This window comes from Rattus rattus, chromosome 5, assembly GCF_011064425.1.
Source record: "Rattus rattus isolate New Zealand chromosome 5, Rrattus_CSIRO_v1, whole genome shotgun sequence".
Lineage (NCBI taxonomy): Eukaryota > Metazoa > Chordata > Mammalia > Rodentia > Muridae > Rattus > Rattus rattus.
This window is the reverse complement of record NC_046158.1, coordinates 29,973,529-30,000,073: the sequence shown is the minus strand read 5'-3', so window position 1 is coordinate 30,000,073 and position 26,545 is coordinate 29,973,529. Positions and strand designations below refer to the sequence as shown.

At 44.0% G+C, this 26,545-nt stretch overlaps 1 protein-coding gene across 1 annotated transcript in view; it reads left to right on the top strand.

Moving 5' to 3' along the window:
• Neb (nebulin) overlaps positions 1-26,545 on the top strand; it is a 188,264-nt gene that overhangs the window by 111,400 nt on the left and 50,319 nt on the right. The window contains exons 83-112 of the mRNA XM_032903283.1: positions 36-347; positions 1,080-1,283; positions 2,303-2,407; positions 3,033-3,140; positions 3,976-4,287; positions 6,274-6,477; positions 6,796-6,900; positions 10,120-10,224; positions 10,332-10,643; positions 11,524-11,628; positions 12,187-12,285; positions 12,477-12,578; positions 12,692-12,799; positions 13,459-13,770; positions 14,805-14,909; positions 15,021-15,125; positions 15,530-15,634; positions 16,453-16,560; positions 16,664-16,777; positions 17,198-17,395; positions 17,644-17,748; positions 18,440-18,544; positions 18,642-18,746; positions 19,032-19,139; positions 20,906-21,019; positions 21,502-21,699; positions 22,024-22,128; positions 22,838-22,942; positions 23,914-24,021; positions 25,466-25,570. Coding sequence (XP_032759174.1) covers positions 36-347; positions 1,080-1,283; positions 2,303-2,407; positions 3,033-3,140; positions 3,976-4,287; positions 6,274-6,477; positions 6,796-6,900; positions 10,120-10,224; positions 10,332-10,643; positions 11,524-11,628; positions 12,187-12,285; positions 12,477-12,578; positions 12,692-12,799; positions 13,459-13,770; positions 14,805-14,909; positions 15,021-15,125; positions 15,530-15,634; positions 16,453-16,560; positions 16,664-16,777; positions 17,198-17,395; positions 17,644-17,748; positions 18,440-18,544; positions 18,642-18,746; positions 19,032-19,139; positions 20,906-21,019; positions 21,502-21,699; positions 22,024-22,128; positions 22,838-22,942; positions 23,914-24,021; positions 25,466-25,570 — 4,386 coding nt within the window. The remainder of the gene's footprint in view (positions 1-35; positions 348-1,079; positions 1,284-2,302; positions 2,408-3,032; positions 3,141-3,975; positions 4,288-6,273; positions 6,478-6,795; positions 6,901-10,119; positions 10,225-10,331; positions 10,644-11,523; positions 11,629-12,186; positions 12,286-12,476; positions 12,579-12,691; positions 12,800-13,458; positions 13,771-14,804; positions 14,910-15,020; positions 15,126-15,529; positions 15,635-16,452; positions 16,561-16,663; positions 16,778-17,197; positions 17,396-17,643; positions 17,749-18,439; positions 18,545-18,641; positions 18,747-19,031; positions 19,140-20,905; positions 21,020-21,501; positions 21,700-22,023; positions 22,129-22,837; positions 22,943-23,913; positions 24,022-25,465; positions 25,571-26,545) is intronic.

The following is a 26,545-nucleotide window of genomic DNA, read 5'->3' as shown; positions in this document are numbered from 1 at the left end:
TTGGCTTTTTCTCTGTTTCCCCCCCACAATTTTAGTACAAATACAAAGAAGGTTACCGAAAGCAACTAGGCCACCACGTGGGTTTCCGTAGCCTGCAAGATGACCCCAAGTTGGTATGGTCTATACACGCTGCTAAGATCCAGAGCGACAGAGAGTACAAGAAGGCCTACGAGAAGTCGAAAGGCATTTACAACACGCCCTTGGACATGATGTCAATCGTTCAAGCCAAGAAATGCCAAGTCCTGGTCAGCGACGTTGACTATCGCAATTACCTGCACCAGTGGACGTGCCTGCCGGATCAGAACGACGTGATCCAGGCTAAGAAAGCCTACGAGCTGCAGAGCGATGTGAGTGTGTGTTAGCCTCCGGGGAGATGGAATGTGTGCATTTAACTGTAGTATATGCTCCAGGGACATCATTCAGGCAGCAATCTAAAGACCCAAGGCATTCTGCTCAGCCCATGGTAATCATAGAAGCCATCCCAACATGAAGGATACTTGATGATGACAGGATCCTATTCACCAAGATTTAGGGGGAAAAATCAGTCTTACTCTGTGTAATTAAACAGAAAGTTTCAGTCCCCCCAGTTCTGACCTTTGTGTGATCTGATATCCACATTACAGAAACAGATAAAAGCATACGGAAATATTAGTTTAACTCAAGTGACACATGTAGAAAATAATATGGAGTTATTTCCTTACTATACATACATCTAAAGGGCTCCTTCCCTGGTATTCCTACAACTGTTATTCTCTGTGGCTCATGAAAGACACACTTCATTACTAAGCACAAAATCTCAACCTAGTACAAAAAGAAAAACTACATGCCAGTGTCATCTGTGGTTCTAGCCATTGCTGTCCCTCATCCCACCAAGTGCCACTTGTGAGCTACGCTCTAGTTGCCACAGGAGACTGTGAACTTCTCCTGAAGACAGGTGGCAGAGACATAACATGCAATGATTCAAGTTTAATCCAAATGATGTCTGGCTGACGTGAGCAGGGCTTATGGTGGTCTTCCAAAGTCAAGTTCTCCTGGCTGACCTGCGTGTTTCCCACTGTGTGTTTCTCCCCTCCACATAGAATGTGTACAAGTCAGACCTGGAATGGATGAAGGGTATCGGATGGTTGACGGAGGGTTCTGTGGATGTGATGAGAGTGAAGAATGCTCAGAATCTTTTGAATGAAAGGTTGTATCGCATAAAGCCTGAGGCCTACAAGTTCACGAGCATCGTTGACACTCCAGAGGTGATCCTGGCGAAGACGAATGCCCTGCAAATCAGTGAGGTGAGCTGGTGTGGTGTTTCCAAGGCACCTCAATCAAGGGGAGTTCGGTTTGCGAACCTCCAGTTGCCAGTATGACAGGAAGTAGGATCTGGGGCCCAGCTGAGTCCAGATGTTCACAGTCAGTTCAGCTGGGTCCAGATGTTCACAGTCAGTTCAGCTGGGTCCAGATGTTCACAGTCAGTTCAGCTGGGTCCAGATGTTCACAGTCAGTTCAGCTGGGTCCAGATGTTCACAGTCAGTTCAGCTGGGTCCAGATGTTCACAGTCAGTTCAGCTGGGTCCAGATGTTCACAGTCAGTTCAGCTGGGTCCAGATGTTCACAGTCAGTTCACGACAGCTGGGTCCAGATGTTCACAGTCAGTTCATTTGGGTCCAGATGTTCACAGCACAGCCAGTTCAGCTGGGTCCAGATGTTCACAGTCAGTTCAGCTGGGTCCAGATGTTCACAGCCAGTTCAGCTGGGTCCAGATGTTCACAGTCAGTTCACGACAGCTGGGTCCAGATTCTGACACACATTTTAATTGCATTTGAGGATGCAAACTGAAACACTGCTTAACACTTCAATCATAAAATTGTCACCGATCTGTGGCTGTTTAATCATGACATCGTCTGAGAAGTCCCAGGGCAGTTTCATCTTTAGACATCATGACAGATACTTTGTCTAAGAAAGCGAAGTCCTAATTAATTCTGTATGTTATCAGAATTTCTATAGTATAGACTTCAGAGTCACGTAATTGCATGTGGTAATTGGACAAGTATCTCTATTACCATATTTAAATTTATATTGTATTATATATGAATTATTCATGAAGTTATTTGGTATTTGTAAATAAAAATACTATATATATATATACATTAATATTATCCTCTGTATTATACATACATATATACATACACACACACACATATATATATATATATACATATATATATATGGAACAGCCAACAGTAACTCTTAATTTTAAATGGAATTCGTGTGGTTAGTGACTTTCTAACCTGCCATACTTTTCACATTACCAGCCATTGTACCGTGATGCCTGGGACAAAGAGAAGGCCAACGTGAATGTGCCAGCTGACACCCCTGTGATGTTGCAGTCCAAACTGAATGCCATCCAGATTAGCAATGTAAGAGTCTCTAGGATTTGGTTCACAGAAGACTGTCTACCAAACCTTTCCTTCCTTTATATCCAGCAAACGTTAGGCAGAAAGCATGGCCCTTTTATTTCTAGTTTTTAAGATCCTAGATGTTTGTATGTCTCTCTCCATTTTTTATAGGGTAGACATATGTTCTTGTTGGAAAGGCCTTGTTGAAAAGGCAATGATTTCTCAAAACTAAAACAAAATATAACTTAAAGGTGTTTGTGGTGTAATGCTTTCCCTTCCAGTGAACTATCATTGTTTCTTTCTCCTTTAAATGCCAAGATGTGTAAAGTTTTATGATTTTTATTATTTACTGTCTCCGAAATTTCTGTCATAAGAAAATTATTGGAGATTCCTTTCAATCTTTCATTTTCCATTGAAAATGCATGCGGAATTAAACTCAGTGTGAAACTTGTCTGTCCTAAAAACCTTAAGGAGATTTATGTACAGCAGGACTGTTAGCAGTAGTTCATTTTCTACGACCCTGTAATGTAGGGTTTTATGGTCAGTATTAAATGCCACTTGCTGCTAATAGCTATTCTCCATCAGTAATGACGACTCCGCAGTTCCCTCTTCAGGCTGACTGTGGTATTGCAATCCCCATTTGCAGAAACAGTATCAGAAGGCTTGGGAAGACGTCAAGATGACGGGCTATGACATCCGTGCAGATGCCATTGGGATCCAGCATGCCAAGGCCTCTCGGGATATTGCCAGTGACGTAAGAGCACTTTCTTCTCCAGGTTCAACACACTGACTTGTTCACACATAGGGAGTTCGACTTAATTCCTCAGAGTTTAGAGTAGCGTGCCAATATTTTTTCCTTAGCATATTATTTTAAAATTCCAAATTCCAGAACAACTCGTTCAACGCTTTGCAAAGGTCCCTCCATGTGCACCTAGTTCTACAATTCCTGTATTTATGCACAAAATTTCTCTTCTCTTCGCCCCCAAATCTTTTCAACATCAGTTTATTTACAAGAACACACATTTGTTGGATTAGTGAATATTGAAATTTTTATCACCCTGAAGTGTGACACATATATATTATTTGTGAATAATTTGAAGCAGTACATGGACAAGTATTTTTTAATACTGAAATTTATTTTACTATAACAAACATGCTGATTATCCTCTATATTATACATTTAAAAGTCATTTTTAAATATCAGTTTATAATTTCAAAATAAGCTTAAGCAATTAATTTCATTTAAAGTGACAGAGAGTACGTGGTTGTGGTTGCTTATGAAAAAGCATCCGAAAGCAACTAACAGTGACTGGACTCTGGGGGATGCTGATGAGGCCTGAGGGGAGAAATGTCCAGGAGACAGATCTTATCTTCCAGGTGCCCACAGTGTTTCCAGACACGTGCTCTTAGAAAGCAAGTTGACATAACAAACAGTGCAAAAAAAAATGACAGCGTAAACTTAGGGGGAAATGGTGTCTAAAATAAAGGTGACCCAAGGGAGGCAGGATTGTTGTCCGTGGAAAAACACTGTCTATAGGAAAAGCAAACGTGGAAAACCTGATCTTCCTTCTTGTGCCCACACTCCCCAGTATCTGTACAAGACTGCTTATGAGAAACAGAAAGGCCATTACATTGGATGTCCCAGTGCCAAGGAAGACCCAAAACTGGTTTGGGCAGCAAACGTGTTGAAGATGCAGAATGACAGGCTGTACAAAAAAGCCTACAATGATCACAAGGCCAAGATCTCCATCCCAGGGGACATGGTGTCCATCAACGCTGCCAAGGAGGGCCAGGCATTGGCAAGCAACGTGGACTATCGGCAGTACCTGCACCAGTGGTCCTGCTTTCCTGACCAGAATGATGTGATCCAAGCCAGGAAAGCCTACGACCTGCAGAGTGATGTAAGTGCCCCCCGGGAAGAAGTCCGTCTGTGGCTTGGCATTCTTAACCGGCCAATGCTCTAGAAAGCCTAAGTCTCCCCATGTGAGCACACCCCTTTACTGTTTTGCCAGAGTTATTGATTGACTGTGTTGTGGCTAGATTTGTTTGGGAGATTCTGATTTTTCACTGATAAGGTGCTACCAGAATTTCTCTGGAGATTTGCTGAGGTGCTTAACACATACGGTTCGTTTGATGAAAGACTGTCATGGCCCTTCAGCTATACACTGAAGAACAATAGGGCTGTCTTCCTGGGAATTAATTTCAAAGGTTAGGGACGTGCTCGGAACTCACCTATTTCCCTGAACAAGATGTTCTTGGCATCACAGTGTTTATCTCAGCCAAAACATTTTTAGATTTATTCATATGCCAATTCAATTTTTCTAAAAAATGATAGATTCTATAAGGTTACGAGTTTCTTCTTTAAATTATTTACTTGTTCATTTTATGTGTATGGGTATTTTGTCTGCATATATTTCTGCACACCATGTCCGTACCTGGTGCCCACAGAGGCACTGGTACTAGAGTAATACACGGTTTTCAGCTGCCATGGGGGCGCTGGAATTGAACCTGTATCTTCTGGAAGAACACCAAGTGCTCTTAACCACTGCCCCATCTTTCCAGCCCAAGGCTATGTATTTCTTGTGTAGAATGGACGTCTTCTTTTAATTTTCTGAACTCGGCTTCCTTTTCAAAGATGCTTATTAACTATTGGATGAGATGTTAGAGGTGGTATGCCTATAAATAATTTGGGTGGCCTAGTGACAGATGTAGACTGGTTTCAGCACAGACTGAATTAGTATATTGAGGGATGTGTTTAAATCACCTTCTTTAAAGATGGGACCCGGAACTGTGAATTTTGGAGTGGGCTTATGTAAACGCCACAGTGTATGACATCATCCTTTGGAGATTTTCTAGTATTTTCAGCCTCTTACTCCCACCTGACATTTGTGTCCCGTAGCTAGTTATTAAAATACCCTTTCTAACCAATGGCTTTTATATTAATTGCTGGTGTTTTAACAGTAGAACAGTTTAATCTGCTTAGCTTTTACGTGTGGTGTGATAATCAAGAATATGCCAGATCCCAGTTGGAAGAGAGGGACCATCTTAGATAAAAGAAAAGTCAAGTAAGGCCAAAATTGTACAGTCAGTTTTGAATTCTTAATTATCCTTCTAAGAATACTTATTAAGTGTGCCGTGAACCAGGCATTGTCTTAGCACAAAAGATGTGACGGCAAATAACGAAGGAAAAGCAAGAGGTGGCTCTTGAGGTGAGGGGGTTCACAGCGATACAGAAACGCATGTTAACGAGAGTGCCGTGAAAGTGGAACAGCTCGGAACGAGCGATCTGAGGCACTGTGGAACATTCCTTGGGAGGGGTGCTGATTTAGCCGGCTTATGATGGCGAAGGGGTCACAGAGACACTCAGAGATGGCCCCTGTGATCAGTACAGAGGGAGTAGGTGAAGGAGGTTGGAAGAGTAGGTGATGACAAGGACCGGATCAAAGTCCATGATGCTGAGGTCCTTGATCCTGAGACCAGTGGGAGCTATAGGAGGGGGAGTTAGTAGTGCCAGGTTTGAGCTGAAGACTTTGAAAAGGCCATTCTGGTTCTGCAGAGAGCCATTCTTACAGCTTTGAAACTCTACGTTGGCTAGTGCCACGATCACCTAGATATCAGTCAGAAATCATCCATGCATACGTCCAATGCTTCCACACCTGCGCACAGGCGCCTCAGCGTAGAACCCTGGCACAGGACACGTTGAAACAAAACACTGCTGTGTATGGGAGGTGGGGTGTGGGAGGGGAGGACCATGTCTGGCAATCGTTCTTTTAAAAGTGTTGCTTGTGAAATATAAAATGCTATATAAGGAAAATGGCTTCCTTACCTTACTGTTACAATCAGAAAGAAGTCAGGCTGCTTCTACGTGACTGTGCCTTCTCCCCCAGGCCATCTACAAGGCTGACTTGGAGTGGCTGCGTGGCATTGGCTGGATGCCAGAAGGCTCTCCTGAAGTACTGAGAGTCAAAAATGCCCAGGAGATCCTCTGCGACAGTGTCTATCGGACCCCCGTGGTGAAGCTCAAGTACACGAGTATTGTGGATACACCGGAAGTTGTCCTTGCTAAGTCAAATGCTGAAAATATTAGTATTGTGAGTCACTATTGTTTTTCTATGTAATTAAAATTGAATTCAAGCTATAGGAAAATATATCAATAATTGTAAGAAGCTTCAGTAGCATAGTTTTGGTTTTGAATGTTTTTAAGACCTAAAATATTAATAGAGTACTAATAATTTTCTTACAAACTTTAAGTAACTTATGTGCAAAAAAAAATTCGAGAAACCCTCACCTTAATATAAAAAGATAACCCTGGATTTGACCCTCCCAAAAAAAGTGACAAGCTATTCACTGAAACTAGCAAAATTATCAACCATCAACTGATTTCTATTATTTCCTGGTTCCTTCCACAGCCAAAATACAGAGAAGTTTGGGACAAAGATAAGACTTCCATCCACATAATGCCAGACACGCCCGAAATTAATCTCGCTCGAGCAAACGCCCTTAATGTGAGCCACGTAAGTATTGCAACGACTCCGTCTTGCTCAGAGAGTCCCCCGGCTGCCTCTACATGACCAGGGTATATCTGTGCAGCCAAGGGGGAGAGGATCGTCGATGGCCAAGAGCAGGGAGCAGAGCCGAAAGCCCAGGAACCAAGCCAGTTACTAGTGAGCCAATAGCCACAGGACAAAGGGGAGAGGAAAGAATAAAGAAATGCACAGGCTAGAAAAGGGACATAGGAGAAGGCTCAGACTTAAAATAGTATTTGAAAAAAATATATATGGGCTAATTGCAAAACCTGGATTGTGAGACATTTCTTACGGAAATAGAAATTACCAGAATGACTCTGCAAAAATCTAGAAAGCACATAGCAACAAAAGGAGTTTTATTAATTGCTTTGTCATCTAGTGCCAAGGTCCTTCTAATCATTTCATAGGATTCCTTCGGAATTATAGGTAATCGACTACTGGCGAACCTCATACAAGAAGGGAGGCGTCATAGGCACCAAAGCTTGCTACAGATTGATTCTCAGATGGAAACTGCTGGGCGATAACAACAGGGAAAGCTGTGAGACGTTAATAAGTCCAATTCAGCAGCGTGCTCAAGTGATAGGCTGCAAGCAAGGGTCCAGGAATAGCAAGGGGTCCCATACCAGCCAAAAACGTAGTACAGTAAGACATGGGGAAAAAAAAATGTGCACCTTAGTATATTTTAAAAGATGTGACAACATGCAATATCCATTCTTGTTCTTCGATAAAACCCTAGTGAAATGAAGAAATTAAGTTAATTTAGATGTGACATTTCAAATCTGTCTGAAAGCAAAGGCCAGTGCATCAGCTGTCCACTCAGCACCGATTTGACATTAACTAGGTGATCAAGTAAAGCCTCTCACTGATAACACAGGAGGAAGAATGAGAAATGAAAGCAGGTACAAAAAAGGCCAAATTATTCTCTGCAGAAGCCGTGCTAAGCCCACAAGAGAACGGGGACAGCCCGCTGGCTAGTGAGAAAGATTCAGTTACGTGGCTAGCTATACATTTCAAGAGAGGATCATGACAGATGCCACATAACCCAGAAATTGCCTGTGGGTAGAATAAGTATGACCATTAAAAGGGGGTTCCGATCTATTTATTATTCTGATTTATTTTCTTTGTGAGGGAACGAGTCAGCCAAGCAAAGGTTCCTCTCCGTGTGTTCAGCTCTGTCAGCCCTGCTGCAGTGAGCTACACGGAGGTGAATGTTCTGGAACTTGGGAGAACAGTGCAACTGGAGGGCACGCACGGGTGTCTCGGGGGTTGGAGATCCAGTATCAGTGCCACAGTGTGGGACGCTCTTGGGGAATTTCTATACCACAGCAAAGATGCTTCTATTATTCAGTTCGTAGCCGTTTGGGCAGAGGAGTTCTGAAAGGTCACATGTGCTTGTTTTTAATATGACAGAGTTCTCATGTGAGAATTCTAGAACCTTATCGTGACTATCACGGTTGCAAATTAGCAGAGCGTGCTAAGAGCAAACTTAGGGGAATAATGACAGTGGCTCACGTGGCAGAGAATCAGATGCCTCATTGCAATGCAAACTGCAATGTCCATTTTCTTTTCATGGGACATTACTGTCATTATAACTGATAAGGTCTGCTGTTCACGATGGTGTCCATCATTAGACCAGTGGTCCTCAGCCTGTGGGCTGTGATCCCTTTGGAGTTGTATATCGGATATCCTGGATATCAGATATTTACATTATGATTCATGACGGTAGCATAATTACAGTTATGAAGGAGCAACAAGATAATGTTATGGTTGGGGATCACCAGGACATGAGGACCTTTATAAAAGGGTAGCAACATTAGGAAGGTTGAGAACCACTGATTTAGAAAGTATACCTTCTGCAGAGCAAAAATCGCTATATGCCATTTTATGAATAGCAAAGCAAATTCACCTTAAAGGGACTCAAACTCTATTGGTAAAATGGAGTAATTTTTTTTCTCTTAGTTAGATAGGGAAGTCGAAACTGTTAAAAGTTTGGAAATCTGTCCTCATGCTCAGAGTTATTAGGTGAAGAAGTTAGATCGTATGCCCGGGTTTGTTTCAGTTCATTGACAGAAATTTATTAGATCTTGTAAACAAGAGAGAATAAAAATGTAATACGACAATAAATAAGAAAAGCTAAAGACAAAAGTAAGGTCAAAGGTAATATGGTGACTTATTTACGTGAATATGCTCTCGAATAATATATTTAAATACAGAGGTCACTTTTTTCTCTTTACAGAAAGCAAATCAATTTTTAAACTAGACCCACCCAAAATTTACACAAACAAAAATCTCAAGTGAAAATTCATACATACTTAAAAGTATAAAATTCACCTAAAGACTCAGGTATTCCAAATTTAGGACACAATGGATAGCTATGGCACTATCGTGTTTTTCTTTACTGTAGAAATCCCCGTGCTGATCAGCAGGGCTTTTTAATTATATGTTTAAATTACTGTCATTTCTGAGTCCTTCTACCATGGCCAATGTAGAATGTAGGCATTAAGATGTGTGTGACTCATGTATGTCTCAGGCACTTACCAGCCAAATGCCATCGCTTTTGATATATCACAGTCCTCAGCCATGCAAAGAAACACATAATAGAGACTCTGGTCTATCCTTTGCTCTAACCTTTTATGGTAGTTCTGGTCATCTGACTTTTAAAGGAGAAAATAAAGACCTTGGAGGGAGTGATACGTTACTACTTTATTTCAATTGTAACAACAAAAATATATATCTCAAATATATATACACAAACATATATATATATATCTCAAATACACACACACACACACACACACACACACACACACACACACACATATATATATATATGTCCAGTTGTACTTATCAGATCTGGTATCCTTGAACAGTGTGCATCAGTCATAGACGAGTGGAAAGGTTATATTGGAAAGAACCAATTCAAAAGTGTAAAGCCTCTGCAGTTGTAAGAGCAGCAAAGTTGAGCTGAAGATACAGATGGTAGCCTGTAGCGTCTAATTTATCCCACCGCTATCTAGGCGCTGACACTAAAAGGGAAATGAACCAGGCTTTGGAGACCACATGTCATCTGTGGTTAAGATCAACAAGAAAGCTGCCTCGTTGGGTCTGGGTCTTGGACTGTAGAGACGATTTCACGTTCCAGAACAATGCTGTAAATTAAAAAAATAAATAAATAACTTCACCTCTTCTACCCTTTCTCTTCCTCAGAAACTCTACCGTGAGGGGTGGGATGAAGTCAAGATGAGCTGTGATGTCCGGCTGGATGCCATCCCCATCCAGGCTGCCAAGGCCTCCAGGGAGATTGCTAGTGACGTAAGTGAGCCTTTTGTACCTCTGGGTGGGTCTTTTCTTTCCAGCAATTTCTCTGTGTGTGTCTGAGGATGCGCTGTGACCCATCTGCCCTGCTTCTTCATTTCCAGTATAAATACAAGCTTGACCACGAGAAGCAGAAGGGACACTACGTGGGCACCCTCACAGCCAGGGATGACAACAAGATCCGGTGGGCCCTCATCGCTGGCAAGATCCAGAATGAAAGGGAGTACAGGCTGCAGTGGGCCAAATGGAAGACCAAGTTCCAGAGCCCCGTGGACATGCTGTCCATCCTGCATTCCAAGAAGTGCCAGACGCTGGTCAGCGACATTGACTATCGCAATTACCTGCACCAGTGGACGTGCATGCCTGACCAGAACGACGTGATTCAGGCCAAGAAAGCCTACGAGCTACAGAGCGACGTGAGTGGACTGTACTGTATTGTTTTCCCGTGACTCCCAGAAAGTTCACAGCATTAAGTGCCTTTGTCACAATTTCATGTCTTTACCCGGCCATGAGTCTGACAGTAGTTAGTTAGGCCTTGCAGTGTGACATCAGAATCAACAATGCCAGGAAGGATCTAAACTTCTTGTGAAAAAATGAATGGCAGTGTAAATGAGTGTAGGTCTTGACAGAAGGACAAAAAAAACCCCACCTACTGTGGGAAATCAATGGAAAATTTGTGGAAGTACACGTCTATAATCCTAGCACTTGAGGGTCACAGGCAAGAGGGTCTGCACCTTCAAGGTCAGCCTTGGTCTAAATAGAGAGATCCAAGCCAGTGCAATGGACACGTAGTTTGATCCTATTGTGAGGAGGGAAGGGATGATATGGAATTATTATGGAAAATTATTATCTATAACATTCATATAACAATCAAGGTTTATATAAAAAAAACTATTAATAGTTCATACACAGAGTCTAGGCCCAGATACGCTTTTTCCACTGACACAATTGTTCAGAGATCTTGAATTAAGTTGTCGAAATTTCAAATCAGCAAAAGAGATTTTTTTTTAAGCCTAAGGCTTCCTATTACTCTTGAGAATTCTGAGTGTGCAGCTCCAGATAGTGACTGCCACGTGGCATTCGTAGCCTCGAGCTGAATTGAGGCTCTCTCGGATTCAACAGAGAGAATGTCATCCTGCTGTGACAACCTGGCCTGGCCACTTGTGTCACATGTCCTGCACTGATGCTCGAATATATCTTTGGTTGCTTCTATACTGTTTACCTTGTGTTTCCTCCTCAGACCAATAGGCTCCAGGAATTAGACTTCCTAAACGGACTCTGGCCTTGTTTTCACAGGCTGTTTACAAGGCTGACTTGGAGTGGTTACGTGGCATTGGGTGGATGCCAAACGATTCTGTCTCTGTCAATCACGCCAAACACGCTGCCGATATCTTCAGCGAGGTAACTCCAAGGCTTTGCCCGGACATTCTGCACATTTCCTTAGGAAATGAGCACAAGACAGGAATCAAAATATAATCACCTTGGGTCAGCATTTAAACTACTTTTTTCAGGGTTGTTAATTTGAGCCAGGCAGTTTTCAAACTGCATTATTACCTATAGTACTTCGGGACCATATCCCTAACAGCATCAAACATACTCACTGATGCATGGAATAGCACAAGTGGAAAATTTCTCTTGTCAACAAGAGCAGTTTCCTGGGGGAAAGTTTATCCATTGGGGGGAAAATGGAATATTATGATTCCAGTAATGATGAGACCTTGGGAGGTGAGAATCCTTCCACTTTAAAATCCTTGAGGCCCTGGATTCAAACCCCAATATTGAGAAAATAATTTGTAGGCAGTATATAATAGGACAATCTGGTTGTTTGGAAAAATATAACACCAAATTGCCAAGAAAACGCAATTCACTTGTGGTACTTTGTGTCTCTGACAGAAACCCTTAATTTAGTGTCTCTCCGCTCACACATCCAGTGACTACAGTTTCTCTTTTTCCTCCTAGAAAAAATACCGCACGAAAATAGAAACTCTCAACTTCACTCCTGTGGATGACAGAGTGGATTACGTGACAGCGAAACAAAGCAGTGAGATCCGAGATGACGTAAGTAGATAGTTGTAAAATTGTACAGCAATGCCGAGACTGTGTGGCCAAAACTCTCCTCCTTCTGCAATGATTGAGCTAATATTCCCATCACCGAAATTATCTATGCTAGTAACATAGAGAGATTTCATAGAGACAGCAGAGAGATTTCTTAACATCAAGTAATTTCCCTCCATGCCTCTCATTTTTAGATTAAATATCGGAAAGATTGGAACGCCATCAAATCAAAGTATACCCTTACAGAAACCCCACTGCTGCACACTGCCCAGGAGGCTGCCCGGATCCTGGACCAGGTAAGGATTTTGCAGATGCCTCTTGCTTGGAGATGGGTCTGTAAACTTATATGCGTCACCTCATCTTCCCGTGACCCCACACTTGACCCCTCTTGTGGCTCTTTGTCTTTTAGTACCTCTACAAGGAAGGTTGGGAAAAACAGAAAGCCACGGGCTACATCCTGCCACCTGATGCTGTCCCATTTGTTCATGCCCACCATTCCAGTGATGTTCAGAGTGAGGTAATTTATCCCAACATGACTGCACCCTGCAGAAGCTGGACCTTGCCGGAAAGGGATGCACATTGTAAAATACAGATGTCAGCTTGAGGATGCTCCATCTCAGCTTGGTAGACCAGGCTGTGCCGGCTGAGGCCTGAAATAGTCCCTCCCTTCCAGGTCTTTCCACTTGGGTTTGGGGCTTGTTTTTGTTGTCTGGTTGGTTTGGGTTTTGCTTCTTTCTTGTATCATCTGGCTGCTACCAAATCCGAAGACTCCCAGATAAATAGCCACAATTAGAGAGCAAGGATATGGGCGGATGGAAATTCTATTTAAAATGCTGTTGCAGCCAGGTGTTACCACACAAACCCATAAGCACAGAACTTTGAAGGTGGAGGCACGAGGATCGGGAGTTCAAAGCCACCTTCAACTGTGTATGAAGGCCAGCCTCCTTTTGGTGAGCAGAGAAACAGTCTAAAGTAACAGCCAAGTGTGGAATAGCTATTTCTTCGTGTCTGTTTATTTCAGTGGTATTTATTTATTCCAGTGGTTTCCTTTTTAACCTCAGAATAGAAGTGGCCAACATAAAGCTAGAGGGGAGAGCTTCTGCTGTTCCTCCTTCAACCCTGCTTTGCGCTGTGTGCTTATCAAAGCCTTGGGTTCTGTGCTCAACCCCTCTGCAGCTAAAGTACAAGGCTGAACACGTCAAGCAGAGAGGCCACTACGTCGGGGTTCCCACAATGAGAGACGACCCCAAGCTGGTTTGGTTTGAGCACGCAGGCCAGATTCAAAATGACAGACTCTACAAGGAGAGCTACCACAAGTCAAAGGCCAAAATCAATATACCTGCTGACATGGTGTCGGTTGTGGCTGCCAAGGAAGGGCAGAGCCTTGTCAGTGACATCGATTACCGTCAGTACCTACACCAATGGACCTGCCACCCCGACCAAAATGATGTTATTCAAGCAAAAATTGCCTATGATCTTCAGAGTGACGTAAGTAAATGTCATTTCTCATTACCTAGACTGTACCATAGGTACACTGGGAGAATAATACGCAGCATTCCCTCTTTGACAGTTTAGACCACAAGCATTTAGTTTTTTCCCTAAAAGGGGATGACGCTGGAGGCTGAGCTGAGGTTTTAGCACTCACGGTCATGGACAAAGACTGAAAAGCCTCCTTCCTGCTTCCTATATCACTGAACAGCTTATTCTTTAAGACACTTAAGGAACTGCTTACAAGAGATTCAGAGAGAGGGAGACACACACAGACAGACAGACAGAACAGAGAGACAGACAGAGAGAGAGCTATAAACTGCACGAATCCAGCATCCCTCAGGAAGAGCCTTAGTAAGGCTAAGACATAGAACAAAATATGACACAGGCCACTGCACACAGAAGCCTGAGCACACGTCACAGTCCTGTCTCAGATGCAGAAGACTCAACATAGGTCCTTTCATCATTACCAGGGAGGAAAGGAGACTGCTTCATTGACTGCTACAAAATGACTGGTGTCCAGATTTACTCCAGCCATCCAGTCTTTATTTTGTCTGGAGAGGGCTGGCGAATCAAGGAGCTAGGACAGAGGGGAAGGCATGATGGGAACAGGCAGGCTTGTCCAGACTAAAGGAGACGCTGTCCCATTCTCTAAGCCGCCATGACCATTTACATGCGCACTCTCCTTCCTTCAGTCCAGGTAGCTAACCATAGCAAATGTGGGTACCCTATCTCCCTAAAACTGCAGCCTCTTTGGTAAACCTTTCCCATGTCAACAGCTCCTTAACTCCATTAGCACTCCCGTGATCTAGCTCTCACAGCACGTCACCTTATACTGATTCCTTAAGGCACTGAATGCAGGGCCTTGTGCAGTCACAGACTGAAGAAATAATGCCAGGCAAAGCTGTCCCTGAACGAAGTGGACAGCAGCCGCTAAAGAGAAATCCATCTAAGTCTTCTGAAAAGATGGCCTGGAATCCTCGGTGGTTATCCGGTGTCACTTACAGCTCCTTTCGTCTCTCCTCTCCCCTCAGAATGTCTACAAAGCTGACCTGGAATGGCTCCGAGGTATTGGCTGGATCCCTCTGGATTCTGTGGACCATGTGAGGGTTACAAAGAACCAGGAAATGGTGAATCAGGTATGCAGAGCCTGTTGGATTTTTAACCAAAAGCTTACTTTCCTTACCGGCCACATAGGGATGGGTGCCTTGTGAGGACAGAGGTATCTCAATTGTCTCCCTTCGTTTCAGATAAAATACAAGAAAGACGCTCTTGACAACTATCCCAACTTCACAAGTGTGGTGGATCCTCCAGAGATTGTCTTAGCCAAGATCAACTCAGTCAATCAAAGTGATGTAAGTTCATGTTGTATTGAAGTGACCTCTCTGCTCAACGTGTTCAGCTTTGTGATTCAACTGCAGAGAGGTAGAACATGGAGCTCATAAGCTTTGATACGCTACAGTATTGACTGTACTGCATTTGTTCATATTGAATGATTAGCCCCCTTAAGTCTAGATAGCCGATAATTAGAAACTGAGAGAGGGGCGAGTCGTAAGATAATCTTTGGCAATGGTATACACCGCGCCCGCTTTCAGGTATCTGTATTCTTGACGAGACTATTCAGTTAGCTAAGATGACTAGAAGAAACTCAACCAACTGGTTAGTTTTAAGTATGTGTAGATTATTACGTTTTCAGTATGTCTTAAGACATTTTAAATATATGCTTCTACTAACCAAAAGGTCTCTCCCCTCTTCCTAGGTGAAATATAAAGAAACATTCAATAAAGCCAAGGGCAAGTACATGTTTTCTCCAGACACACCATACATCTCCCACTCCAAAGACATGGGGAAACTCTACAGTACTGTGAGTTCTACTTTGTTATAACTTGTCTCCTTTTTTCTTTTTTTCTTTTCCTTTTTTTTGGGGGGGGGGAGCTGGGGACCGAACCCAGGCTAGGCAAGCGCTCTACCACTGAGCTAAATCCCCAACCCCATAACTTGTCTCCTAATTAAGCTCGTCCGTATTCATAATCTTGACTGACTTTGTAAACTCATGAGCTCGGAACATGACCAGTTGTCTTCGTCTCTTATGCTGACACAAATAAATAAATAAATGGGTAATGGTATAGAGAGAGAGAGAGAGAGAGAGAGAGAGAGAGAGAGAGAGAGAGAGAGAGAGAGAGAGAGAGAGAAGAGAGACCTGGAGGACACACAAAGGATGGAGCAGGTACCAAAGGGGGGGCGGAGATTACATCCCTCCTTGGTAATCATATACACACAGTTCCAACCAACAAATGGAAGGTGTTTACTTCCTAATTCCTACTTAACTCAGCTAATTCAAAAGGGAGGAGGAGGGAAGGAGAGAGAGAGAGAGAGAGAGAGAGAGAGAGAGAGAGAGAGAGAGAGAGAGAGAAACATGTGTCGATACATAACAATGTTTGTTTTATAAATTTTCATCTTTTTTCAAATGGTAGAAATACAGTCTACTTTGTATTAAGATGTCTCCGTTGTAGATTCAATCAGATAACCACCCTGTTCTCCGATAGGCATGCTAATGACTACCAATAAAGTTTTCATCCTTGCCTTGAACGTAAACCTTCCACCCCTGCTTTCGTGGCTGTTTTAGTGCTATCGGAATATAGCTGGGTGCGGTTTTTATTAACACATGTTTCTTCGTTCCAGATACTATACAAGGGAGCATGGGAGGGAACCAAGGCCTACGGCTATACCCTGGATGAGCGCTATATTCCGATTGTTGGAGCCAAGCATGCTGACCTGGTGAACAGTGAGGTCTGTTTGATGCATTTCCTCTCTTAGGATGAGAGTCTTTACTGGGGAACAAGAAGCTGAATAGAAAACTCCAGAAATTCTCAATGTCGAACCCATTTTTCAGCTTAAATACAAGGAAACCTATGAGAAGCAGAAAGGTCACTACCTGGCTGGAAAAGAAATAAGCGAGTTCCCTGGTGTGGTCCACTGCTTGGATTTCCAGCAGATGCGGAGTGCGGTAAGTGAGGCTTGCTTCCCTGTAGAGATGTACAACCTCGGTGTGCTCTTGTGTCTGCCCATGTATAGCCTTCCCTGTGACTCAAGATTAGCTGGGGAGAGAGTGGTATGGGGCGGGTCATCTTCCAGATTTCCTCACCCTCACCTGTGGACCCTTGAAGTCTGTGGACATTGTCCCACTCCCCACCCCCACCCTATTTTTTGACCAAACATACACTAAGAACTTTGAATTGGCAGAAGGGGAAAACAATTTCCCTGTTGACATAGTGTGATAGAGGGGTAGGAAGAGTATTTTATAATTATCAGTGCTATCTTAAACACTATTCTATATGTACTGCTCTACATGGGAGACTAAATAGATTGGTCGGAATAATTCAAGTGTTAATCTCGCAATAATTTTTGTCTTTAAAAACATCTTTAGTTGAACTACAGAAAAGACTACGAGGACACCAAAGCAAACGTGCATATTCCCAACGACATGATGAACCACGTGCTGGCGAAGAGGTGCCAGTACATCCTCAGCGACCTGGAGTACCGACACTACTTTCACCAGTGGACGTCACTTCCTGAGGAGCCCAATGTGATCCGCGCCCGAAACGCCCAGGAGATCTTAAGTGATGTATGATGCCCTTTCTGTAGTTACACCACTAAGTGGCATGAGTAACCTACTCCTCCTGTCAGAATCCCCTTAGAGCCATAGGGCGCTTGTGCTGAATATTTAATGTTTAGCACTACCCTCAGACATCGTTCCCCCCTCTGCGACATCATTCAGCCGGCTGAAGGCCAGGGAGCAGTAGGAAACCATCAGACAGTGACCAACTGTAAGTTCTGAATGCCTGCCACCTTTCCTGTCCCTTCTTCTTGCAGAATGTATATAAAGACGACTTGAACTGGCTGAAGGGCATCGGCTGCTATGTTTGGGATACACCCCAGATCCTCCATGCCAAGAAATCATATGACCTCCAGAGTCAGGTGAGCCAATCTCCCTTTAAGGACTGACTATCCAGATGTCATTGTAGTCCATGGTAGCATCTGCGGGCTGCTGTTGGTAAGCTCTGATTGAGAGACTGCTAGGAAAGTGTATGATCTACGGCAAGCACTTTGGTCCCAACCAAACCTCTTGTGGGGACCTGCTCTGGTATGAGTCTGCCCAAAGCCTGAAGGCGATGCATATTTATACCAGGAAGTTACCGGGGCGGGGGTGGGGTGTTGTTGGTGAATGGTGAACTCATACGCATCGGCATCTTGGCTAGGTTAACATGCAGAATATAGGAAGTAAAGTGTGTTTTGACAACAGGTACATATGTTTGGAGGGGAGAAAACATTATCTGGGGCATGTCCCAGCATGTGGCTGAGCTGTGATTGGGCAGGTCTGATAGACTATTGGCAAGGCAACCTGCTTGCTGGGAGGACTGGGAGGTGACTTGGAGCAAGTAATAAGATGAAGAAGGACACCTCACAGAGACCCAGACCTCTCTCTCGGCCGAGGAAAGCTGCTGCTTGCTTTGGCTGACACACAAGTCATGGCGAGCTATAGAGGGTTGGCAGCCGGTTTTTTAAATTACAGCGGAAACCCAGATATAAAGAAAAGGGTGACTGGGTTGCTATAAACAGCTAACGCTGCTTTTTTACCACTTTGGGCGACTTTGGTTTTCCTTCACAGCTACAATACACAGCAGCAAGTAAAGAAAATCTGCAGAATTATAACCTGGTCACAGATACACCAGTGTACGTGACTGCTCTTCAGAGTGGCATCAATGCCAGTGAGGTATGGTGTCCTTGGCCTGCCTTGGAGGACAAGCCCTTTCTTGTCTTAGAGATCTCCCGCCAGCCAGGGCACAGAAGTCATTCTCGTTTGTCTGCAGGTGAAATATAAAGAAAATTACCATCAGATTAAAGACAAGTATACCACAGTGCTGGAGACAGCCGACTATGACAGAACCAAGAACTTGAAGAGCCTGTACAGCAGTGTGAGTTGTCTCTTCCTCATGCTGAGGAGCTCTTTCCCCCTTCAGAGACAGTAAGCAAAAGGGATAAGACCTTTCCCTAAAGTGTTGTCAATTTTCCCCTAGACCATAAAATTCCAACTTTACCTACAAATTCTCACTATACAATCAAACCTCAAATCAAAGAAATGCATGCCCTGGGGTTTGGCAAAGCCCATCTGAGAAGGACAGAAACTGGGGAAAAACTTGATGCTGTGGGAGTTAACCAGAATTCAGTTCCTGTATTCACGAGATCTTTAACCCTTCTAGAACATATACAAAGAGGCCTGGGATAAGGTGAAAGCCACCAGCTATAACCTGCCAACCAGCACCTTGTCCTTGACACATGCCAAGAACCAGAAGCACCTGGCCAGCCGTGTAAGTCGAGTGCAAACATCATAGCCTTCCCTCACCCTCTGTTCTCCTCCGCTCCCCATACCAAGAATTCCCCAGGCGGTTCAGATGCTACCCAGAAGCACCCCCATCACTCTTGGGGGTACCTGACAAATACTTCCAGTAGCTGGGCACCAGAGTCCGTGCTCACTGCTTCCTCTCAGGGCCCCGTGGTCCCTGGAGAGTCACAGATACCAGTCAGGAGGACACGGGTGTGATCTTTCAAGCTACCTATGGGCAGACAGCATGGGTAGACAGCCTCTGCTTCCGCAGCAGTGAAGAGGGAAAGTAGACACCAACTGCCACACAGAATAGGGAAGACACAAATGTCAAACAGGCCTGGAGGCTGACGACTACAAGTCCAGCACTTGCGAGACTGCAGCAAGGAGATTGTCTTTAGTTCAAGGCCAGCGTAGCCTACCTAGTGAGTTCCGGTCTAGCCTACACTACAGAGTAAGAAAGACCCTGTCTCCGAAATCAAAACCAAGAATAGGGTATTTTGAGAGAATTAGGTTTGATCTGGCAGAAAGCTAAGCTATTGTATTTGGTAGCTTGTTATCACACCATTACCAAATAAATAAACAGATGTGGCCAAGGAGCATGCCTCTCATTTGGATTTTTGAATAAATTTTACAGAGCTCGGTAGAGGCTTGGCCACATATTGTTGGAACAAGGAGTGAGGGGCATAGGAAAATTAAGGATCTTAACATTAGTTGGAAATATTTTTGTGCTTATATATATTTAATTTTTATTTTTATTAGTTATTTTATTTACATTTCAAATGTTATCCCCCTTCCCAGCTTCCCCTCCAGAAGCCCCCTGTCCCCTCCCTCCTCCCCCTGCCTCTGAGGGTGCTCCCCCACCCACCCACTCCTGTCTCAGTGCCCTAGCACTCCCGTACCGTGGGCAGCTGGAAATATTTTTAAGGAGAAAAAAAGACATTCCTTTAGATGCTAGTTTTTCATAGCTAAGAGAGTGATCAGTGCAAAGAGACTGAAGTATTCTGTTCTGGAAGGTTCTGGGGCAGATTCTGTTTAGCCTCTAGTTGTTGGAGCAGCTTCCATTTCCTCTGGGTCCTGAGAGCCTGTGTGTGACTCCTGTGTGCTGGGAGGACGGCTCTTGCTTTTGCCTTATTCCCAGCCTGTGGAGTTGCTGAGTGTCTGTTGATAGTTGGCGCAGATTGGAACTCAAGGCAGGCTGAACTGCCTTGTTGAAATACTTGGAGAAAGTGAAATCCAAGAATTATCAATCGTAAGATTAAGATCCCAAGCATAGTCTGAACCTTCCACTCAGGATAGTAAGGATGATAAAACCACATCACCAAGAGATTACTGGACAGTCACTTACTAGAAGCTGAGAGTGTAGCTCAGTAGTAGACCCTTTGCCTGGCAGGCTCAAGGCCCTGGTTTTGATCCTTGTCATTATGAACATTTTTAACCAATTAAGCATATTCCTAAAAGCAATGTGTAGTGACAGCAGTATTTGGCACGGGCACTTAAAACAAACAATACAATTGTATGCATTGTCCAGCATAAAAGTGCTTTCAGATAGGGCCCAATATCAGTCTCTCAGTGACCCTTGCTGGCTCTAGTGTCTTCAAGGAAGTGATTGCTGGGAAGTGGTCCAACCCACACCCCACCCCACATCAGCTGGATCAGGCAACTTCTATTGTTTCGTGGTTTGTCTGTTTGTTTTGTTTAACAGTAGGTCTCTACTCTTCATGTTTTAGCTTCTCTACTTGTTCTCTGTAGATCAAATACCGAGAAGAATATGAGAAGTTCAAAGCCCTTTACACGTTACCGAAAAGTGTTGATGACGATCCGAACACAGCACGGTGTCTCCGAGTGGGCAAGCTTAACATCGATGTAAGTAGGAGGCTTTCGTGCACTCAGAAGCTGACCCAAATAGCTCTGCGTTATCAGAGTACTTTCCATGAAACCAGGCATGTGACACTGAGTGTACATGTACACAGAAGCTAAGTATCGCCTTAGCCTGGGGGTTGGAGAGATGAGATGGTTCAGAGGGTTCCGTGGTAAGGATACTTGCTGCTCTTAGAAAGGACCCAAGTTCAGTTCTCAGAACCCAGATCAAGCAACTCACAACTGCCTGGCACTCCAGCTACCGGAGCCAACATGCATGTGACACACACACATTCATACACTCACACAGACACATACGTAAACATAGACATAGATCTTTCCATAATGTCCTGTATTAATCTGTACAAAATGCGAGAAAATTCCAGCCTCCACCCCCCACCCCAGCTGCTTGCTCTGATCTGGAGAAGACAGACATTCCATGACAACGCAACGGTTTTCCTGTAACTGGGTCGTAATGGCTTTCACAGCGCCTGTACAGGTCAGTGTACGAGAAGAACAAGATGAAAATCAACATCGTGCCCGACATGGTGGAGATGGTGACGGCCAAGGACTCTCAGAAGAAAGTCAGCGAGATCGACTACCGCCTGCACCTTCATGAGTGGATTTGCCACCCTGACTTACAAGTCAACAGTCACGTCAGAAAAGTGACAGACCAGATCAGCGACGTAAGCCTGTGGCTTAGAAGGACCCCCATAGTTGCTCCAACAGACTCACACCCCAGCATTGTTGAGAAGCAGGCTCACCTGCATATCCACCTTGGCCTTTATCCCTCTTGTGTTCTGATTACCCATGGGTCTGAGGGGATTTTAGAGCTCTCCCTGGAAGCAGGGTTGGGCAGATCTCTGTCCTCTCAGCCTCATGGCCGATAACCTTTGCTTTTTTGTTCCCTCCCCATGTCACCTGGGTCTAGGGTACACCTATTCTTTAATATTCAAGGGATGGTCAGACTTTTTTTTTTCTGATCCTCTGCATCTGCTGAAACCCCCTAGATTGTGTACAAGGATGACCTCACCTGGCTGAAGGGCATTGGTTGCTACGTCTGGGACACTCCTGAAATTCTCCATGCAAAACATGCTTATGATCTACGCAATGATGTGAGTAACCTCGTATTGTTTGTCGGTATAAACACACCTCCCTACAGTTTAGAGTCAAGGAGACAATGTTTAAAATGAGAACAGTGCCTTGGCCCAGTTGTGAATTTAGTCTTGTTGAAGATGTCATTTCTTAGCAACACATTTAGCATTTCTATCAAACAACCTGTACCTTGCTCCTCTGTGGAGAAGTGACTCCAGGATCTTCTCTCTTTTAAACTATTTTAGATATATTTAAACTATTTTGAATATATTACACTATTTTGAATATATTAATGAGCACATAAATTTTTTTTTTTTTAATTCTTTTTTTCGGAGCTGGGGACCGAACCCAGGGCCTTGCGCTTCCTAGGCAAGCACTCTACCACTGAGCCAAATCCCCAACCCCGAGCGCATAAATTTTATTCTATGAAAAACTCACTCGTTAGGATGATCAATGGGATTTATTTGTGAGATACAGAGGAATTTACCACACAGTCATATGATAGTAAGGATTTCAGAAAGAGCTTTGAGAGGCAAGTAACCATCACACCATCTGTATAATTCTAATGCCCTGTATTAATGTAAACTCTGGTAGTGTGGGTTGTTATAAAATTCACATCCATGGGCTGCACGTTATTGACGGGAGTGACCCTCGCGCCCTCTGTAAAGTCTTGCGCTATCTGGTACAACGGATGTTCCAACGTAGGCTTCCTTCTTTGCTTCCTGTCAGATCAAGTATAAAGCTCATGTGCAGAAGACGAGGAATGACTACAAGCTGGTGACTGACACACCGGTGTACGTCCAGGCCGTCAAGAGTGGGAAGCAGCTCAGTGATGTAAGTCCTCCCTGTGGAAGTGACTCTGGGTAGCAAGGAAGATGGGGCACAGCTCAGCCAAAGACTGGGCGAAGGCAGCGCTTCCTGACTAGGGACTACGCTTGGTACCCAAGAACGTCCTCGAAAATCTCCCTTTCCCTAACATCTGAAGTGTCAGTAGTTTGCAGGGATAGCATTGTGAGCTGAGTCTGTGAGATGCTTTGTATGTTAGAGCATCCAGTGGTGCACATGTGTGTAGATGCCCTGTCATGCCTGTGACCAGGCAGGGCAGAGAACCGCCAAGCTGTCCTTTCTCAATTACATGCACAGGCAGCAAGTAAATATTAGGGCCCGCTGGTTGTCTAGTCTAGTTAATCTAACCGAGTCTAACCAGCTATGGGATCTGATCCCACCTATCACTTTGAACTTCTGTAGGGGACATGTCTATCCCTGTCTCTGACACATGGGTGGTGTCAGTACTTCTCAGGGCTATGTGCAGTTGGTTCTGAGTCTACTGTGTAAGACATAGTCACACAACAGAGGTCTCTAGGTGCGTTTGTTCCTTTTCCTTCTTTGTGACAGAAAAAAAATGGAAGAACTACTTAATTTGTCTTTCTGTTTTAGAGAGTTCAGTCAGTGGCTTCTCGGCCCTGTGTGTTTGGGCGGATACCATGGTGGTAATCGCATGGGGTGAAGGCTGGTTCTCTGCCTCGTGGTAGAAAGGAAGGAGAGGAAGGGATGGGAAAGCAGGCCTGGGTCAAGAATCTGCCCCCAATGACCAATTTCCCCCCAGCTAGGTCCCCGCTTCCAAAATAGTGCAACCGGCTAAAGTCAAAGGGGTGATGGCAGTAGGGGAGGTCATATTTATAACACTGAGCCAAGGGAAGCAGGCTGCCCCCTTTTCACAGTCTTAAATATGCATTCCCACTTGCTTCATTCTAACAATGCAACTGCAGTCTGAATGAACTTACCTTACCTCTCTCTGCACCCAGGCTGTCTACCACTATGACTACATACACAGTGTCAGAGGCAAAGTGGCCCCAACTACCAAGACTGTGGATCTGGACCGGGCCCTCCACGCATATAAGCTTCAAAGTGAGGTGGGTGTCGGGAAAGGGGATATTGACTGAAAGCCAGGCTGTGGGACCCATAGGGGTAGGTTGGTTTATGTATCTCTTGTAAGATAGGCAAATGCTGTTCTATTCTGTGAGTTTGGAAAAAATGAACGAGCAAAAACAAACAACTTACTATTCCACTCTGTGAGTTGGAAACAAGAACCAATATGTCTTCTTGTCTAATGGGATACCCGTAAGAAGCAGTCAAACAAATAATAAACAGGCATGTAGTTGACCAGTATTTCCAAGTCGGGAAGAAGAGAGTTGGTATGCCATCACTACTCTTAAAAACCTTAAAATCACAATGGCAGAGTTAAGGCATTTACTATAAAAGTCTACTAACAGTAAGAGGTAAAGGTAGAAACTGCCACTTGAGTTTGGAAGATAAAGAACAGGGCCCTACCTCTCATTCCCTTCCCTGTGTGACCTCAGGAAGCTCTTTACTGCTGTGTTGTATTTTGAATGTATCAGTTGTTTTTGTTTTTCACTCTGAACACTGTTCTTAAGCTTGGTGCTCCCCTGAGAGCCAGAATGTTTAAGAGCACAAACAGACCTTTACCCTATACTCCTTCACCAATATATCCTTCTTGACCTCATTCTGTGATGTCACTATACCTGGGGAATACAGGAGGACAATATCAGAAGTGCAGCATGATAATGGCTGTCTCAGGGACCATCGATGGCTTGAGTGTCTCCCGAGGGTGTGGTTAATGGCAGACATGGTGCTTGCCTGCCTATCTTGTCTGCATGGCCCAAATTCATGCTCCATGTCACAAGGCCAGTCAGGTACATGTTTGCAAGCACAAACACCCTCTTTTCTATACGCCGTTTCCCTCTTTCAGCCTTGCCTTAATTTTTCCTGCTGCTTTCAGGAAATACCCTGACAAACATAAGGAGAAAAGACCGTCTTGGTTCACAGTTCAGGGGTCCATGTCAGGGAAGTCATGATGGCAGGAACCCGAAGCAGTTGGTCATATTCTCTGATCACAGTCAGGAAGCAGAGGGAGATGAGTCCTTGTACTTAGCTAACGTCTTCCTTCTACACAATCTAGGAGCCAAACACAGGGCACGGGGTTGCTCTCCTTTAGGGTGTGCCTTCCCACTCTGTAAAGCCAATCAATACCCCTCCTGGATATGTTCAGAGGCTCACCTGGTGTGATCCCTCACAGGTATGCCTCTTAGGAGGTCCAGTAAAGATCCTACAGAGGTGACAGTGCCAATCCCTATGAGTCTTTTTTCCCAATCCAGTAAGACAAGAAGAACATGACTGAATTCATTATTCTTGCAACTGAACTTCTTGAAATCAACTCAGAGAACATAAATAGATCAACTGTCTGACCAAAAATCTAATGATCTGCATGTGATGTGTTTAAGTACACATTATTTGATGCTAGAAGACATTTTTACTTGTTCTTTTTCATCCTGGCAGAATCTGTACAAGAAAGGCCTGCGTTTCCTGCCTACTGGGTACAGGCTCCCCGTTGATACCCCTCATTTCAACCACACCAAGGACACCCGCTACATGAGCAGCTATGTGAGTATTCCTCATTCTGTCAAGGTCTGAAATTTGAATGTGAAGAAATTAATATTAGTTAGTAATCTCTTCTCATGCTCAAATTGTGCCCAGAAAGCTCAACGTGAAGGTGGAAAGGGCAGGGGCAGACGTCATGTTTCCTGGGGATGTGATGGCATTGACTGCCTCTCCAGTTTGGGTGTGCCTAAGTAGGATAGTGAGTTAGAACAGGACATCGCAGAAACCTCGGTGCAGCATTCAGGGCTGTCAAGACGCCTCTGTTTCAGCTGGCCTTGGACTAGAAACATCGCAAGCACTCCCCACATTGATTACTGGAAATGCAGCTTCACATATGCCCTGTGCACTGTGGATATAAACTTAGGAGACATTACTGTGTGTCCCTTTGAGAAGACTTCTTGCCAAGACACTGAGCCTGACACTTCCCTTGCCTTTTACCTCTGTGCTCAGTTCACGGGCAGCCAATGGTGTCTCCATTCCTGCTGCTAGTAACTTGCCATAGGTTGCCTCTGGCACTGCCCTTTCCTGGGTTTTGTCAGAGGCAGCATAGGCCCTGAGACATGTACTCCAGGGGCAAGCCTTAGAAAGGTGTGGTAGTCTACAGGCCAACTATTGTCTGGAGAGCACGATTAAGCTCTTTCTCATGATGCTCATCTTCAGAGTCCTGGGAATTGATTCTGCAAGACAGGGCCAACATGACTCAAGAATGCACTTCCAAAGTAGATGTTAAAAGAGTTAAGAATGAAACCTGTTATTTTTAGAAATCACTCGATAAGCCATCCATCAATATTAAAAAAATATCATCTTTGTCCTTTTTATATTTCCTAATTTTCAAGATACTTTGAGATTAAAGTAGTAGGTTTTTTTTTCTTGTGTTTTTGCATCATATCTTACAAAAATATTTCACCTGGTAAGGGGATTTTTTTTTATCCTTTCCAGACATGTCTTTATCATTCAACTAATAACTTCCAAGGCTTA